The sequence below is a fragment of the Lynx canadensis genome, chromosome F2 (assembly GCF_007474595.2).
Source record: "Lynx canadensis isolate LIC74 chromosome F2, mLynCan4.pri.v2, whole genome shotgun sequence".
In the NCBI taxonomy this organism is placed as follows: Eukaryota; Metazoa; Chordata; class Mammalia; order Carnivora; family Felidae; genus Lynx; species Lynx canadensis.
In genome coordinates, this window is record NC_044320.2 from 49,227,479 (window position 1) to 49,247,352 (window position 19,874).

General features: G+C 35.7%; 1 protein-coding gene across 7 annotated transcripts in view; it reads right to left on the minus strand.

Moving 5' to 3' along the window:
- The window catches only part of WWP1 (WW domain containing E3 ubiquitin protein ligase 1), a 134,954-nt gene that overhangs the window by 76,534 nt on the left and 38,546 nt on the right, over nucleotides 1-19,874 (minus strand). For all 7 annotated transcript variants that reach the window (XM_030303831.1, XM_032591890.1, XM_030303826.1 and 4 more), the window contains 2 exons: nucleotides 13,700-13,838; nucleotides 12,953-13,077 (listed from right to left, as the gene is read on the minus strand). In XM_030303831.1, coding sequence (XP_030159691.1) covers nucleotides 12,953-13,077; nucleotides 13,700-13,838 — 264 coding nt within the window. The remainder of the gene's footprint in view (nucleotides 1-12,952; nucleotides 13,078-13,699; nucleotides 13,839-19,874) is intronic.

Genomic DNA, 19,874 nt, shown 5'->3' on the forward strand with positions numbered 1-19,874 from the left:
CTCTTGATGGTAAATGCTCTCATTTTTTAATCTGTAAATGCCTGGATTCTCATTTTCAAAAGATTTGTTGAGCATACTATTTTATATTGATGATAATCTCTCAACTCTTTGAAGATATTTTTCTACTATCTTCTATTACTGTTAATTCTATAATTCTAATTCATAATTTCCATTCAAATGATCTGTTTTTCTCTACAGCTGCTTTTTTTTTGACTTTGGTGTCATGCATTTCACTTGATGAAAACATGACTTTCTCTTTATCATCTTAGTAGGGAGATTATGGACCTAAGAATTTATTTTTCATCAGTATTCAAACAGCCATTATCTCTTAAAATACCTCCTCTACTCCACCTTCCATTGCAGGGGTTAGCAAACTGGTTGCAGGCCAAATCTGGCCTGTTACCTGTTTTTTGTAAATTGTTTTATTTCAACGGTCATGCTCATTCATTTATAGATCTTCTATAGCTGCTTTCCCACTACAAAGGAAGAACTGAATAGGTACACAATAGAGACTGCAGAGCTTGAATATTTACTATCTGGCCATTTACAGAACACATTTATCAACCTCTGCTTATGATGGCTTCTTATAACTTATAATCTTTGATGGTGAGTTCATTCTCTGATACTAGACCAAGGGTAGTCTTTGGGCGTTAGTACAGTCAGGTCTGTTTCTTTTTTTAAATTTTTTTTTTTTAACGTTTATTTATTTTTGAGACAGAGAGAGACAGAGCATGAATGGAGGAGGGGCAGAGAGAGAGGGAGACACAGAATCGGAAGCAGGCTCCAGGCTCCGAGCCATCAGCCCAGAGCCCGACGCGGGGCTCGAACTCACGGACCGCGAGATCGTGACCTGGCTGAAGTCGGACGCTTAACCGACTGCGCCACCCAGGCGCCCCGGTCAGGTCTGTTTCTAATGCTGGTAGTGATTTGAGGGCACCCCAAAGAGTCTAGACTACAGGAATCCAACCACAGCTCCCCTATCTTGCTGTGAGCCAAAAGCTTAGTACCTTGAAAACTGCTATCAGCATCATCTAACTCCAATTTGTAAGATTTTGCTTTTTCTTTCTTTATTTGGAAGAAGGGAGGCCTTGAAGATCACTTTGCCTCTTTGCAAAGATCATTAATGCCACAAAAATTTGTTCTATCAGGGACATAACTATGCAGCAGGAAGCTGTTTACAGCATCTAGTCTTTCACAATTCTGAACATGGAAAATTGGGATATAACATCTGAGTCATAAAACTGGGAATAATAATATTTCCATCTACATGTACATATATGTATGTTGGCAGGGGGAATGAGAGTATTATGTTAACATATAAACAAACCAACTCAGACATATTCATTTATTCAACATGTAAATGCCTAATGTGTGCCAGATATTATACTGAGAAAGCAGGATAAACCTTGACCAGCCTAAAGTAAACCTACCTACTTATTCCACTTATTTCTTTTAACAGACTTATCACCAGAATTTTTTTGGGGGGTGCGGGTGAGAGGTGGGACTGACCTCCCCAACCTAAAACTTCAGTCTCCAAAAGAGCCGAAATTGTGTACATCTAATTTAGTCATGTATCCTCAGTATCTGAAAAAAGGTAGGTACTTAATAAATGTTTAAATTATTATGATAGGACTGCCCTCAGGAAACTTAGAAGGCAGAATCTGATTTTTCTCCCATCCTAGACATTCTTTCTTAGTTTTAATAGGGCAACAGAACAATCGGAGTCTCTGAGAAGCTAGATAATATGACTATATAATTTATCCATCATAGGTTTGTTGAAAAAGTACACTCTATCTCTACAGAAAATAAAGATCTTCAAAAATCTTCTTTTTTAAGGTGTTTCACATATTTAGATTTAACTCAAGAGTCAAATTGAAGCCATTTAAAAAATTGCCGGGCACCTGGGTGGCTCAGTTAAGTGTCTGATTTCAGCTCAGGTCATGATTTCGTGGTTCTTGGGTTCAAGCCCTGTGTCAGGCTCTGTGCTGACAGCTCAGAGCCTAGAACCTGCCTCAGATTCTGTGTCTCCATCTCTCTCTGCCCCTCTACCACTCGTACTCTGTCTCTCTCTCTCAAGAAAATAAATAAAACACTAAAAAAATTGCTTGCACACTGTATTATCTATTGCTAAAAACAAATTATCCTGAGGTGCCTGGGTGGCTCAGTCGGTGAAGCGTCCAACTTTGGCTCAGGTCATGATCTCACAGTTCATGGGTTCGAGCCCCACGTTGGGCTCTCTGCTGACAGCTCAGAGCCTGGAGCCCGCTTAGGATTTTATCTCCCTGTCTCTGCCCCTCCCAGCATGCATACTCTCTTTCTCTCTCAAAAATAAAGATTAAAAAAAGCCACAAATTATCCTAAAGTTTAGTCACTTAAAATAACGATAACCGTATATTACTGCTCAGTTCCTATGGGATAGAAATTTGGGAGGCGCTAGAAAATCCCCCTAAATAATGACTCATATGCATAGCTAACAAGCTGGTGCCGAGAGCTGAGAAGAGGCCTCAGTTCCTCTCCATTTACGTTTTTTACAGGGCTTCTTCAGTCTTCACCTTAGTGACTTGTGAGTATATAATCCAAGAGACAAGAGCAAAAGCTGAAATGTCTTTTATGACCAAGTCTTTGAGGTCCTGTACCATTATTTCTACCATATTCTGTCACGGACCATCTCTGATTCAATGTGGGAAGGACCACACAAGGTGCAAACACCAGAAGGTAAGAATGCTTGGGACCATTCTGGAGGATGGCCAACATACAGCTATGTATGTTTACAACAGAATTTTAGAAACAAAATGAGTGTATTAGGTTACAAGTTGTAACAGTCCCAAGAATAACCAGGTGTTCTTAATCCCAAGTCTTTCCATTATATCACACTATGAGTCAATGTGCAATAACTCACAAAGTTCCCATCTCCTATGGTGTAACAAAATTAATTTCAAAATTTACAAAAGAAATAAAAAATTACATAGTGAAAGTATAAGAAGAAAATAATGGAAATAATAGAGTATAGAAAATATTCTGAACACACACAAAAAAATGGAAGTTGGAAAAACTTTAATGACAGAAAAAATATTAAATGTCTGTAAGTCAAAACCAAGAATAAAAAAGTGGCAAATTATTAGCAGAAAAAAGAGCTCTTATAAATCAGTGAGAAAACAAGGAACAACCAATAAAAAATGTACAGATTATAAGATAATCAGACACAAATGATAAAATATGGATGATCAATAAATATGTGAGTTTTTCAATTATTAAAGAAAGCTTTGAAAAGAGTAACATTCATTTTTTAAATCTATTAGTATGGCAAATATTTCCAAATGGGCACTCTCATATACTTTGTTGTGTGTACAAATTAGCATAATATTTCAGGAAGGCAAGTGAGACAGCTATGCATAGCTGGAGGCTTCAAACTGCTCATTCCCTCTCACCTAGTATTTTCAATCATAAAAATCTTTCTAAAAGAATATAAATATGGTTATATCACTAGGTATGAGAATACTATTTGTTCATAACCTTGTTTTAATATATCTTAGTCTGCACTGATACTAAGGGAGTTTTACAGAAGAGAACTTGAGACTTAGTAAACTAAACAAATTAGTATTAGCTAAGTATATAAGACTAAAGCAAATTTTTAACTAATATTATATTTGACTTATGCTCTGTCCTCTATCATAAATGGCACATTTCTCTACTGTGTTTCCCTACCATTTGATATAAGGAAATAATTTTCAAATTATTTGATTATTGTAAAACATTTGTGACATAATTCAATTTAAAGTGAACTTAATGGATTTCTAAATGCTTTCCTCAACAAAAGCGAAGTTCTTAGTTCTATTAATACCATAAAAAAACTCAGTGTGGTCCCCAGTGTTTGAGTAGCAGCCATCTCACTCCTCTTTTGGGTGTTTAAAGTAGCTCTGTCAGTCTCAAAACTGAAATACAAAACAAAGACTCTATACAAAGAGTCTATATACACTCTGATGTATATACTTTTCACCCATGGTGCACAAAGATTCTTTCCTTAAACCAACTCTAGTCAAGTTCCTCTGAGCCATCTTCTCAAGTAGGGCTCAACTCTGGCCTATAAAAACTCCAAACAGCACAAATGATCTCACCCACCACCTCTCCTGCAAATTAAAAAAACTTGAATACACACTATGTTGGTTCTAACAACTCAGGAATGACCATGCCCCACTTAAAGTGTTTGCCTGAGAAAGCTCAGGGCTGCTTAAAGAATTTACTGTTTGTTCCAGTACACCTGTAGACAATTTACAATGGTAAATCCTTCCTCTGTCTCTTTGAGATGTAGGGTTGACCTTTGAACAAAGCAGGGTTTAAGGGTGCTGACTCCCAGTGCGGTTGAAAATCCACCTAGAATTTTTGACTCTTCCCAAATTTAACTATTAATAGCCTATTGATAACCAGAAGCCTTACTGATAACAGAAACAGTCAGCTAACACATATTTAAAATGATATATGTATTATATACTGTATTCTTACTGTAAAGTAAGCTAGGAAGAAAGAAAAATATTACTAAGAAAATCATAAGGAAGAGAAAACAGCATCCAAATCTGTGTTGTTCAAAGGTCAACTGTATATGTCATCTCCTATAACTCAGGAGTGTCTTTGTTAAAGACCTGAAAGCCACTCTTATGAAATGTAATCATCAGGAAGGACAGGGCCTAGGACTCACAGTTCAAGTGGGAGAACAGAATTCTAACTAGTAGAGAAAACTGGCCTAATCACATTTACACCAATCAACACTTCATAATTTTTCACTTCTCTGACTCTACTTAGCTTCCACCCACCTCTCTACTCCCTCATTCTCCATTTGAAATGCCCAGTTACTTCTGTACAAAAAGGAGTTCAGATTAAACTGAACCTTCTTCCTTACTGCAATGGCATCTTACTGATTAAAATCTGTCCTTACCACTTTAACTAGCATTAGGCTTGTTTATCTTTGATAATAGAGGGATTTTTCCTTTGCGATTTAAGAAATAGTGGAATTGATAGAAAGAAATACATCTCAGGTATCAGTATCCATGGCTGGTAATATACCACATATCTCTGCAGAGCCAACGAAATAATTTCCAAAATTCAGAATGGCATTCTGGTGATCTGAACACATAACTAAAGGTTGGAGGGCAAATGAGGCTTAAATCCACAAAAGCGCTGAAACAATATTTCAGAGGATCACATGAGCAAAAACTCTGGACACCATCCAACTAGCTTACAACAAGAAAAAAATAAAGGTTAAGAACTGGAAGGCTCACTGGGATATAAATGTGAAGTGAAAGAATTTACCTAGTAAGCCACAGTTAGATTTGTGGACGGGGGGGGAGAGGAGATGATTTTATGTTGTTAGTTGTGGGTTTTATTTAAGGCTATAACAACTCATATTACACCATGAAGGCTGAAAAAGTAATTACCTTCAAAAACTGGGAAAAATACCTATTCAAATGAATGAAGCCTCTACCCTTAACTAAAACATATGAGGAAAAGGGATAGTAAAAACATGAATTTATGAGAAGAAAATGTCAAGGCCTTGAGAACAGGAAGAAATTAGACTTATAAATTTCAAGAGGGACAATGTCCAAGTGCCAAGCCAACAGGCTACATCAAGGGCACTCAAGAATGTGATCAATTATGAGTGTACTTTTAAATTCTACAAAGCCATCTTAATTTTAGAACATTAACTCTCCATTATTCTAATTAAAAATAAAAAATAATGATCAGAAAACCTGTGTTCTAGTCAAAACTCTGCAATTACTTCTGTTCTTGAGCAAGCCACTTAGCTTAAAAGTTATTTAATAAATGAGTCATTGGGATTACAGGACTCACAGGTTTCTTCTACCTTTAAAACATGATTCACAAGCTTTAATTTTAAAAATTAATTTACTTTTTGTTGTAGGCTGAGTTATTTCCCCCTGCCCCCAAATTCAAATGTTTAAGTCCTAACCCCTGGTACCTCAGAAGTGACTCTATTTGGAAATAGCATCTTTAAATAAAGGTAATTCAATTAAAATGATATTACTAGGGTGCTCTTCATCCAATAATGACTGATGCCTTTGTAAAAGTAGAAAACCTGGATACAGACACATGCACAGAGGGAAGACCATATGATTATAAAAAGATGGTTATCTATAAGCCAAAAAGAGAGGAGTCCCCAGAAGAAACTAACCTTGTTGACACCTTGATTTCAGCCTTCTAGCTGCCAGAATTGTGAGAGAAAATACATTTCTGGTCTTTAAGACATCCAGTCTTTATTATTTGGGTATGGCAGCCCTGGTAAACTAATACACCTTTAAGTTATTAAAAAAAAAAAAAAATAGATTGCCTAGGATCTACAGGATGCTGCTACTAGCATTTCTGAATCCATCAACTTCAGAAATGTATGAATGTTTACAAAATTTTATTTTTCCTCTGAGCATACTCTGCTCAATTAAATTACAAGAGATAACTTCAAATTTATACCATTTATAAAAGTTTCCTTTCAAAGAATGTTGAACATTACAGCCTTCCTACAAAGTCATTTTGGCAGATATATATGATAATCTTTGTGGGGAGGAAAATTATAATCTTTATATGAAGGTTCAATACAGTCTAATATAATAAAATTGGAAAGTATCTAGACAGCAAGGATAGAAGTGTGGTTAAATAAATTATAATATGTGATAAAATATAGAATTACTACATTAGCTTACAAAGAATACCACTGAATGATACAGGGAAAAACACATTAACATTAAGAGAGCTACGCAGAATGCAAAACTGAATACAATCCCAATTCTTATACACACACAAACAAAATTCACCAATTTTTAGTCATTATCATCTCTGGGTTAAGAGAAATGATCATGTGCACTAAAAAAGAGGTGCCATGCACGACCATACACAAAATCATTCCTTCAAGTTTAGGAGAGGAGCTGTTTTGCCTAATTCACAGAAAAAAAGAAAGTCAAGCACAATGAGGAGACAGAACAATATGCTCCAAACAAGAACAAGACAAAACCTCAGAAAAAAAACTAAATGAAATAGAGACAACCAATCCACCTGATAAAGAACTGAAAGTAAGGGTCATAAAGATGCTCACTGGACTGGAGAGCAAAGTGGATGAACTTAGTGACAATTTCAACAAAGACATAGAAAATATAAAACTGAACTGGGGCACCTGGGCGGCTTAGTCCGTTAAGAGTCCGACCTCAGCTCAGGTTGTGAACTTGCAGTTCGTGAGTTTGAGCCCCACGTCAGGCTCTATGCTGATGGCTCATAGCCGTCTGGAGACTGCTTCAGATTTGTGTCTCCCTCTCTCTCTGTTCCTCCCCAGCTCTCACTCTGTCTCTCTCTCTCTCAAAAATAAATATTTAAAAAAATTAAAAACAACAACAACAAAAAAGAAAATATAAAACAGAACTAATCTGGGTTGAAGAATACAAAAACAAAAATGAAAACTACACTAGAGGGAATAAACAGATTAGACAATGAAGAAAAACTCAGTGATCTGGAAGGAAGGGTAACAGCACCCACACTGAACAACAAAAAGAAAACTGAAATTTTTAAAATTGAGGATAAGCTATGGTATCTCTTGGACAAAATCAAGCAATCATTTACATTATATAGGTTCCAGAAGGAAAAGAGACAAAGGGACAGTTTTCTGTCCCTGTTATTTGAGAAGTAACAGCTGAAAACTTCCCCAACCTGGAGAAGGAAATAGACATCATGGTTTCAGGAAGCACAGAGGGTTCTAAACAAGATGACCCAAGGGGATCCATGCCACAACACGTAAAAATTAACATATCAGGGGTGCCTGGGTGGCTTAGTTGGTTAAGCGTCCAATTTCAGCTCAGGTCATGATCTCACGGTTCACAACTTTGAGCCCTACATCGGGCTCTGTGCTGACAGCTCAGAGCCTGGAGCCTGCTTCCGATTCTGTGTCTCCCTCTCTCCCTGCCCCTCCCATGCTCATGCTCTGTCTCTCTGTGTCTCTCAATAATAAATAAACGTTAAAAAATAAAAAATAAAAATTATATGCCAACAAATTGGATAACCTAGAAGAAATGGATAAATTCTAGAAATATATGATATTCCAAAGTGAATAAGGAAAAAAACAGAAAATCAGAACAGACCAATTACTAGTAACGAAATTCGGGAAAAAATTCCCAAAAAACAAAGAACCAGATGGATTCATAGGAGAACTCTACCAAACACTTAAAGAAGAGTTAATACCTGTTCTCCTCAGACTATTCCAAAAAATAGAAGAGGAGGGAAAACTTACAAATACATTCAACAAGGCCAAAATTACTCTGATACCAAAACCAAAGACACTACAAAAAAAGAAAACTACAGGCCAATATTCCTGATGAACACAAATGCAAAACGCCTCAACAAAATTTTAGCAAACTGTATTCAACAATACATTTAAAGGATCATTCACTACAATCAAGTGGGATTTATCCTGGGGATGTAGGGATGGTTCAATATTCACAAATCAGTGTGATACACCACATTAACAAAATCAAAGATAAAAACCATATGATCATCTCAATAGACGCAGAAAAGGCTTATGACAACGTTCAACATACATTCATAATAAAAATTAAACAAAGTGGGTTTACAGGGAATGTAATAAAAGCCATATACGAAAACCCCACACCTAATAATATCATACTCACTGTAAAAACTGAGAGCTTTTCCTCTAAGATCAGGAACAAGATAAGGATGTTCACTCTTGCCACTTTTATTCAACATAGTATTTAAAATCCTTGGTAAAGCAATCAAACAAGAAAAAGAAGAGAAGATATCCAAAATGGCAAGAAAAAAGTCAAACAGTCACTATTTGGAGGTGACATGATACCACACACAGAAAACCCTAAGGACTCCACCAAAAATCTATCAGAACTAATAGATGAATGCAGTCAACTTTCAGGATACAAAATTAACATACAGAAATCCGTTACATTTCTATACACTAATAGTGAAGTAGGGGAAAGAGACATTAACAAAACAATTCTGGGGCAACAGGGTGGCTCAGTAGGTTAAGCATCTGACTTTGGCTCAGGTCATAATCTCATAGCTCATGGGTTCAAGCCCCATGTTGGGCTCTGTGCTGACAGCATGGAGCCTGGGGCCTACTTCGGTTTCTGTCTGTCTCTCTCTCTCTTTCTGTCTCTCCCGGCTCGTGCGCTCTCTCTCTCAAAATAAATAAACATTAAAAAAATTTTTAAGTAAATAAAATTTTTTTACAAAATTAAGAAAAAAAGAAAACAATTCCATTTATAATTATACCAAAAGAATAAAATATCTAGGAATAAACTTAACCAAGGAGGTAAAAGACTGATATTGTGAAAATTATAAAACACTAATGAGCAAATTGAAGATGACAGAAATGGAAAGACATACCATATTCATCGGTTGGAAGAATATTGTTAAAATGTCCATACTACCCAAAGCAATCTGCAGATTTAATGCGATCCCTATCAAAATATCAATAGTATTTTCCATAGAACTAAAACAAATTGTCCTAAAATTTGTATGGAACTACAAAAGAGCCCAAACAGCCAAAGCAATCTTGAAAAAGAACAAAGCTTGGAGGTATCATAATGACAGACTTCCAAGATATACTACAAGGCAATAATAATCAAACAGTATGGTTCTGGCACAAAAATAGACACATAGATTAATGGAACAGAATACAGAGCCAAGAAATAAACCCACACTTATATGGTTATTCTATGACCAAGGAGGCAAGAATTCACAGGGGGAAAGACAGTCTGTTCAATAAATGGTACTGGAAAAACTGGCTAACTACATGCAAAAAAATGAAACTGAACCCCTTTCTTAAACCACACACATAAACTCAAAATGAATTAAAGACCCAAATGTGAGATCTGAAATCATAAATTCCCAGAAGAAAATAAAGGGAGTAATCTCTTTGACACTGGCCTTAGCAACATTTTTCTAGAAAGGTCTCCTCAGGCAAGGGAAGCAAAAGCAAAAGTAAACTATTGGGACCACACCAAACGAAAAACCTTTTGCACAACAAAGGAAACCATCAACAAAACAAAAAGAGAACTAGTAAATGGGAGGAGATATTTGCAAATGATCTATCCAATAAGGGACTGATTAAAAAAACAAACAAACAAACAAATAAAAACAAAAACAAAAAACTTCTACAACTCAACACCAAAAAACCCCAAATAATCTGATTTAAAATGGGTAGAGGGGAGCCTGGGTGGCTTAGTTAAGTGTCCAACTCTTGGTTTCAGCTCAGGTCATGATCTCAGTTTGTGAGCCCCATGTCGGGGCTTTGAGCTGACAGCAAAGTCTGCTTCGGATTTTCTTTCTCTCTGCCCCTCCCTGGCCTGTTCTATTTCTCTCAAAATAAATAAACATTTAAAATGGGCAGAGGATCTAAACAGACATCTTTCCAAAGAAAATGTACAGATAGCCAACAGACATGTAAAGATGCTCAACATCACTAATCAGGGAAATACAAAGCAAAACCACAATGAGGTATCACCTCACACCTGTCAGAATGTGGAAATAACAAGAAATAACAAATATTGGGGAGAATGTGGAGAATGTATTGTTGTGGGAATGTGCACTGTTGTGGGAATATAAATTGATGCAGCCACTGTGGAAAACAGTATGGAGGTTTGTCAAAACATTAAAAATAGAAATACCATATGATCCAGTAATTCTACTACTGGGTATTTACCCAAAGAAAACGAAAACACTGACTTGAAGAGATACATGCATCCCTCTGTTTACTGCAGCATTATTTGCAACTGCCAAGATATGGAAGAACCCATGTCTATCAATAGATGAATGGATAAAAAAGATGTGGGGGCACCCGTGTGGCTCAGTCAGCTAAGTGTCCAACTCTTGATTCGGACTCAGGTCATGATCTCAGTTTGTGAGTTCAACCCTGCATCAGGCTAACAGTGTGGGGACTGCTTGGAATGCTGTCTCTCCCTCTATCTCAGTCCTTCCTCCCAAAATAAATAAAACTTAAAAAAAAAAAAAAGTTAAAAAAAAAAATCAAACGATGTGGAGTGTGTGTGTGTATATATGTATATATGTGTGTATATATGTACGTATATACACATATACGTGTGTCTATGTATCTATATACACGTGTGTGCGCACACACACACACACACACACACACACACACACACACACAGAGGGATATTACTCAACCCTAAAAAAGAATGAGATCTTGCCATCTGCGACAACATGGACAGACCTAGAGGCTAAGTGAAACAAGTCAGAGAAAGACAAATAACATATGATTTCACTTACATGTGGAGAAATAGACACACAAATACAGAGAACAAACTGATGGTGGCCAGAGGGGAAAGGATGGGGGATGGACAAAAATGGGTGAACAAGTGGGAGACATAGGTTCCAAGTTACGGAATAAGTCACAAGCATACAAGGTACAGCATAGGGAATATAGTCAGTGGTGTTATAATGGCTTTGTATGGTAACCGTGGCTACACTTGTGGTGAGCACAGCCTAAATACAGAGTTGTTAAATCACTATGTTGTATATCTGAAACTAATGTAGCATTGTACATCAAGTATACTCAAAAAAAAAATAAAAGTCTCATGCAAAACTTAATCAAATGCAGAAAGCGCTAATATAAATTGGCAAAACCAAACATAATTCTGAAATAACAGAAGTTAACTGAGGTATTATATATTTACACCAATAATGCCATATAGCCAAGAAAAAAGCACAAATCCAGCCACCATCAGACCAGGCAGGGTATTATATGCTTAAAAGACCTACTACTTATTTCTATAACCAAGAGAGAATTGCATGACCAAAAGCCATGGCACAGCAGGGAATTAAACTTTCATTGCTTCAAGAGTATTTTTTAAAAACATCTGTACACATAAAAATTGGTAAGGCTTTTACATTTTCTTGACTCATAACTCCTTATGTCCAAAAACTACATCAAACACGGATTTTTAGGTTGTATGTGGATTTTTGTTAAAAACAGAAAAAAACTTTAAAAAATCAATTCATTATTTAAAACATTAGCATTTTAGCCTGTAACTCAGCACATCTTTTGGAAATGAGAAAATTTCTAAAGAAATAAAGGAGTGCACAGGAAGATTTACATATCTGAACAGGGGCACTGGTTTGAGTGAACTATTAGGAACTGCCTAAATGTTAAACAATAAGGGATAAGTTAAATCATAAACCAGACTCTTTGGACCACCCAATATTTTGAGATTTTGCTAAAAGAAATGAACTCTTATCCCAGAATTATGAACATAAGGATACCCCAAAATTTTCCATGCAATGAAGGAGATTTACAAATAACTGAAGCTTAAACCATCTTACCCAGGCTAGAAATATTTAGTATCATGTAAACATTATGTTCATATTACATTGTTAAATGAAAAAAGCAGGGGATAAACCAGTAGATGCAAAAAAAGAAATATGTATCTATGAACAGTAAAAAGACAAGAGACCAAGTTATTAGGAGTGGTTATCCTCGGATAGAATTACAGATAATTTATATTCCTCTATGATTTTGTATATTCTCTGTATTTTCTATAATGAATTAGTTATATAATAAGAAAATGTGAGTAAGAATTTATCCTATACAAATTACTAACAAAGTTAGCAATAGGCTCAAATTATGTTCATTTTGTCAAGTTTTAAAGTATGTAATAAGAAAATAATAAATCACTGATGATCACTGATAACAGGGTACTCATGGATAACTAAGATCATCCTGTAAATCTGCTAGATGGAGAAAGGTCAGAGTACTTCCTATTTCATGTAATACCACAAACTTAAAAGCAATCACAGGCAATAACTAAAAGTTCTCTTTTGTAAATACAAAACTATTTTTTGCTGTTGGACTTCAGGATACTTTGTAAAGAGTCTAAAATAAGTTTTTAAAGAAACAAAGATCAGAACAAAAACTTACATTTTCTATTGTGTATTAACAGAGCTTGTTTCAGATCTATGGTTGCTCTTCCTAATAAAGCATCTGCCTTTAAAGTATAATGACTCCAAACTCGAAATTCCAATGTAGTCTGTGGGGTCACATTTCTGTATGGGTAAAATTATAACAAAAATACAGGAGTATACATTTACTTCAATAATTTTTAAAAAGCCATGAATTCAGTTTGAGAAAAAATACTGTATGAAACAGTAAACTATCTGAATTATAAATAAAAATAATGATTTGCTTTCACGTATATTAGGACTTCAGTAACTAAGAATTTTTATAATTAGCAAACCAAAATAGCAGCAATAGATCGAGTCCTGTTGAGATTTCACAATAACACTATTTCTATTTGAACAAATTCCTAAAGATTTAAGACAACTGATGGCATTATTTTTTTAACACTTCTACTATGCCAACATTATGTTTCAAATGACAAAATTAAGGATAACTGATTTTTTACACTATTTTTACAAGACAGTAACAGAAAATATGGGTATATGGAATAATGCAGTTAATAAAACAAAAAGCAAGAATTATTATACTTCCTCTCTAAAGAAAATAAAATTAACCAAAAGTCTCATCATACTTAAAATTGTATATTCACACTAGAAAATCGCACTCCTACTTTGAAGTCATCTTACAACTACAACAACAAAGTCACAAAAGATTTTCAAGCATACTTTCCCTTTTGGAAATTTTGCATTCTCTATGCAAGGTACTTACACGGTTAGTTGTTCATCCCATTTTGGATTAGAAGAACTACTGGATTTTGCTGTTTTCTTAATTTCTCCATCTACAACTACTTCTGTATATATTGCTGTTCCAAACCAGTTCTTTTTTCTTTTTAGTTTGGCACTAGAAACTAACAGAAACATGATAATCAGGAGTGAATACATGTAAACAAATAGTATTTTGTAGTAATAAATCAATAAAAACGGAACTGTGCTTCTTAAGCAACTTAAACTCTTTTCCTTGGAGAATGAAGAAACAATACAAAAGGGCTATTATTGATAATGCCCAAGAATCATTTGAATTCTTGACAGTTTTACAGAAATAAAATTCACATACCATATAATTCACCCATTTAATCTGTATAATTCAATTTTTTTTTTATTTTTTTTACATTTATTCATTTTTGAGAGACAGAGAGAGACAGCACAAGCAGGGGAAGGGGCAGAGAGAGAGGGAGACAGAATCTGAAGCACCTTCAGCCTCCGAACTGTCAGCACAGAGCCTGACGCGGGGCTCAAACTCACAAACCGCAAGATCATGACCTGAGCCAGTCAGATGCTTAACCGACTGAGCCACCCAGGCGCCCCTATAATTCAATGGTTTTAATATATTCACAGTTGTGCAACCATCACCATAAGCGAATTAAAAACATATTCATCACCCCAAAAAGAAACCCCACATAGTCACCCTATTTCCTCCCAGTCCCTCCCCCTTGGCCCTAGGCTACTACCAATTACTCTCCATTTCTATAGATTTGCCTATTCTGGACATTTCACAGAAATGGATTCATATAACATATGGTTTTTTGTGACTGTCTTCTTTCACACTTAGCATGCTTTCAAGGTTCATCCATGTTGTAGCATGTATCAGTACTTCATTCCTTTTATTGACAAATAATATTCCACTGTACAGGTATCCTTTTTATCTGCCCATTCATCAGTTAATAGAGATCTGGGCTGTTTCTACTGGGTTGTTGGGTTGTTGTCTATTGTGCATAATACTACTATAAACATTCATGCACAAGTTTTTGTGTGGACATATGTTTTCATTTCTCTTGGCATACACCTAGGAGTGGAACTACTGGGTCATATGATAACTCTGTTGAATAATGCCAGACTGTTTTCCAAAGTAGTTGTAACATTTTACATCCCCACCAGCAGGATATAAGGGTTCCAATTTCTCCACATCCTTGCCAACCATTTGAATTTAATAATTAACTGCATCAAGCATCAAGAGAAAGGTAAGTATCTTCAGATTCAACATACCTATTAACCTGTGCACTACAGGTAGTGTTTCATACTTGCCTACTGAAAATTATATGAACTTGGGCAATATTTAAAAAAATGCTTTATCCGGTTTTTTGGTTTCCAAAAAAAGGGAAGTATTTGCTTTTTCAAATAAAAACATTAATATCAAAATGTCATTTGAGAAATTAACCATAACCCTTCACAGAAAGTGAATTTTATATCAAATTGACCTGATTTGGAGGAAGACCTATGTAATTTAAGCTAAGCAATTAATTTTAAATAATTTTTACAACTACTAATTCAAATAAGGAGTATGTATTTTCAGCGCAAACTACGACTACCAGCAGTAATAACAACTTATCAAGATCACCTCTATCATCTATTACCTATGAATACATGGGTCTGAGATGAGAAAGTGGAACACTTCCTCCATGCCATATCTGTATCACATGTTAAGGATAGGAACATAAGCTAATGCCTTCCATTCTACTGTGAGAAAATAGTAACAGTCACACAAATAAATCACTGAAATACAAAGTGATAAATGCTGCCACAAGTATTTGAAATATAGTATATCTTTAATTAATATCTGAAGTACAGCAAGAGAGACTCAAAGAAATACTATAATTAAGTACTGGTAACATAAAACAATCAGAGAGTTCAATGGTATGCCTGAAGTGCTATTATCAGGGTCTTGGCAAAACTCATTCCCATCCTTCTGTTGCAAATTGCTCTAAGTTCAACACCACTGTAGCGACATAGAAGGCACAGACATCTCTCTCTCAAAAAGTCCCCCACCCAAGATTCTTCACTCCAAATTGAAGAGTGATTTCCTCAAAATAAGCAGGGCTTATCAATACACTAGAAGGGGAAGGCAATACTGCATGGTGTTAAAAGCAAAAGGTGTCTTTTCAACAAATGGTGCTGGCACAATTGGACATCCACATGCAAAAATATTAATGCAAGCACAAACCTAACATCCTTCATAAAAATTAACTCAAAATGTATCACAGACCTAAATGTAAAACATAAAACCATAAAACTCTTTAGAAGATAAGAAAATCTACATGACCTTGGGTATAGTGATGCTTTCTTAAACACAACACCAAAGGCATGATCCATGAAAGAAACAACTGATAAGTTGTCTTTTGCAGAGCAGAAGTTTTTAACATTAATGAAGTACAATGTCAAGAGAATAAGAAGACATACCACAGAATGAGAGAAAATATATGCAAAAGACACATCTGATAAAGAACTGTTGTCCAAAATATATACAGGACTCTTAAAACTCAACAATAAGAAAACAACCTTATTTTTAAAAAATGGGCCAAAGACCTTAACAGCACTTTACCAAATAAGTATGTGGACAACAAGTAAGCATATGAAAAGCTGTTTAAAATGTTATCTGAAAAAAACAAATTTAAGCAACCATGAGATACCACTACACATACATATTAGAACAGCCAAACTCTGGAACACCAGCAACACTAAATGTTGCGGAGTATGTGGAGGAACAGGAACTCTTACTCATTGCTGGTGGGAACGCAAAATGGTACAGCCACTTTGAAAAACAGTTTGTTGGTTTCTTATAAACTAGACACAGGCTTACCATATGAGCCAGGAATTGTACTCCTTGGTATTTATCCAAAGGAGGTGAAAAGTTGTATCTACACAAAAAAACACACATGGATATTTACAGCAGTTTTATTCATAACTGCCAAAACTTAGAAGCAACCAAGATGTCCTTCAGTAGGTGAATGAACAAACTGTAGTATACCCAGACAATGGAATATTATGCAGCACTAAAAAGAAATAAGCTATCAAGCCACAGAAAAACCTAGAGAAAACTTAAATGCATATTTAAGTTTTATTTAGTTTTAGCAAATGAAAAATGTCAATCTGAAAAGGCTATATACTGCATAATTCTAACTATACAACATTCCAGGAAAGACAGTAAAAAGATCAGTGGTTGCCAGGGCTTGGGGAATGGGTGAGGAATGAATAGATGGAGCACAGAAGAATTTTAGGGCAGTGAAAACTCTATGTTACTATAAAGATGGATACAGGTCATTATACAATTATCCAAACCTGCAGAAGGTATAACACCAAGAATGAGCCTTAAAGTAAACTATGCACTTTGAGTGACTATGATGTGTGAAAGTAGGTTCATCAATTGTAATGAATGCCCCACTCTGGTGAATGATTATTAATGGAGGAGGCTGTGCATGTGTAGGATCAGAGGTATATGGGAAATCTCTGTAACTTCCTCTCAATTTTGCTGTGAACCTAAAACTGCTTTTAAAAAAAATAAGTCATATGTGGACACATCTGGGTTCATATTTTAACTCTGCCACTTACTAGATATCTGACCTTAAGTAAATCAATTAACCTCTCTGATCCTCAATTTTCTCATTTGAAAAATAGGGGAACAATAGTATCTGATTCTTAGGATTGGTGAAGGAAAGCCTACAAGTACAATTATTATAAATGCATGCCTGGCACCCACTTATGGTAACTATTACTCTATCATTATTATCATTATTATTCTTATTTACTGTATATAACTCAGAAGAGTTAATTCTATACAGTATACATTCAAAATCTATCCATTTTACACCTTTTATTGGCAAAGTCTTCAATAATACTAGGTGCTAGCAAGGTAAATAAAGTGATTTTTAAAAGACAATTTGGGCAAAAATTTAATATAAATAACTAAAATGCTATGATTTTAAGTAACTAAAAGATAACCTTGTTAATTCAAGTAAAATTCTAATTAGTGGAATACATAGGATAAACTTTATTTTCCCATTTAATAAGTTTCCTTTGGTGTTATACACAAAACGTCCTCTCTTCTAAGATTACATAAATACTGAAAAATCTATCAGAAAGAGTCCGTATGCGTGTATCTAAAGAGACAACATTTAAGAGACCCACTCATAATAATAACACCTCAAGACCCAGTGCTAATATCATCCTCAATGGGGAAAAAATGAGAGCTTTTCAAGAACAAGGTCAGGAACAAGACAGGGAGGTCCACTCTCGCCACTGTTATTCAACACAGTATTAGAAGTCTTAGCCTCAGCAGTCAGACAACACAAAGAAATAAAAGGCATCCAAATCGGCCAGCAGGAGGTTAAACTTTCACTCTTTGCATATGACACGACACTCTATACGGAAAACCCAAGATTCCACCAAAAAACTGCCAGAACTGATCCATGAATTCAGCAAAGTCGCAGAATATAAAATCAGTGCACAGAAATCGGCTGCATTCCTATACACCAATAATGAAGCAACAGAAAGAGATATCAAGGGATCAATTCCTTGCACCAAAAACCATAAAATACGGATAAATCTAACCAAAGAGGCGAAAAATCTATACACTGAAAACTACAGAAAGCTTATGAAAGAAATTGAAGAAGACACAAAAAAATGGAAAAACATTCCATGCTCATGGATAGGAAGAACAAGTATTGTTAAAATGTCAATACTACCCAAAGCAATCTACAAATTCAATGTAATACCTATCAAAATAACACCAGCATTCTTTAAGGAGCTAGAACAAACAATCCTAAAATTTGTATGGAACCAGAAAGACCCCGGATAGCCAAAGCAATATTTAAAAAGAAAACCAAAGCAGGAGGCATCACAATCCGGGACTTCAAGATGTACTACAAAGCTGTTATCATCAAGACAGTATGGTACTGGCACAAGAACAGACACTCAGATCAATGGAACAGAATAGAGAACCCAGAAATGGACCCACAGACCTATGGCCAGCTAATCTTTGACAAAGCGGGAAAGAATATCCAGTGAAATAAAGACAGTCTCTTCAGCAAGTTGTGCTGGGAAAACTGGACAGCGACATGCAGAGAAATGAACCTGGACCACTTTCTTACACTATACACAAAAAACTAAACTCAAAATGGATGAAAGACCTAAATGTAAGACAGGAAGCCATCAAAATCCTCGAGGAGAAAGCAGGCAAAAACCTCTTTGATCTTGGCCGCAGCAGCTTCTTACTCAACATGTCTCCAGAGGCAAGGGAAACAAAAGCAAAAATGAACTACTGGGACCTCATCAAAATAAAAAGCTTCTGCACAGCAAAGGAAACAATCAGCAAAACTAAAAGGCAACCAACAGAATGGGAGAAGATATTTGCAAACGACATATCAGATAAAGTTAGTAACCAAAATATATAAAGAACTTACCAAACTCAACACCCCCAAAATAAATAATCCAGTGAAGAGATGGGCAAAAGACATGAATAGACACTTCTCCATAGACAACATCCAGATGGATAACTGACACATGAAAAAATGCTCAACATCACTCATCATCAGGGGAATACAAATCAAAACCACAATGAGATTCCACCTTACACCTGTCAGAATGGCTAACGTTAACAACTCAGGCAACAACAGATGTTGACGAGGATGTGGAGAAAGAGGATCTCTTTTGCACTGCTGGTGGGAATGCAAACTGATGCAGCCACTCTGGAAAACAGTATGGAGGTTCTTCAAAAAGTTCAAAATAGAACTACCCTATGACCCAGCAATAGGTATTTACCCAAGGGATACAGGTATGCTGTTTCAAAGGGGCACATGAACCCCAGTGTTTATAGCAGCACTATCAACAATAGCCAGAGTATGGAAAGAGCCCAAATGTCCATCAATGGATGAATGGATAAAGAAGATGCGGGGTGTGTGTGTGTGTGTGTGTGTGTGTGCATGTGTGTGTATACATACACACACACATACACACATACACACACACACACACATACACACACACACATGTATACATATGGTGGAGTATTAGTCAGCAATAAAAATGAATGAAATCTTGCCATTTGCACCTACATGGATAGAACTAGAAGGTATTAAGCTAAGCGAATTAGAGAAAGACAAATATCATATGAC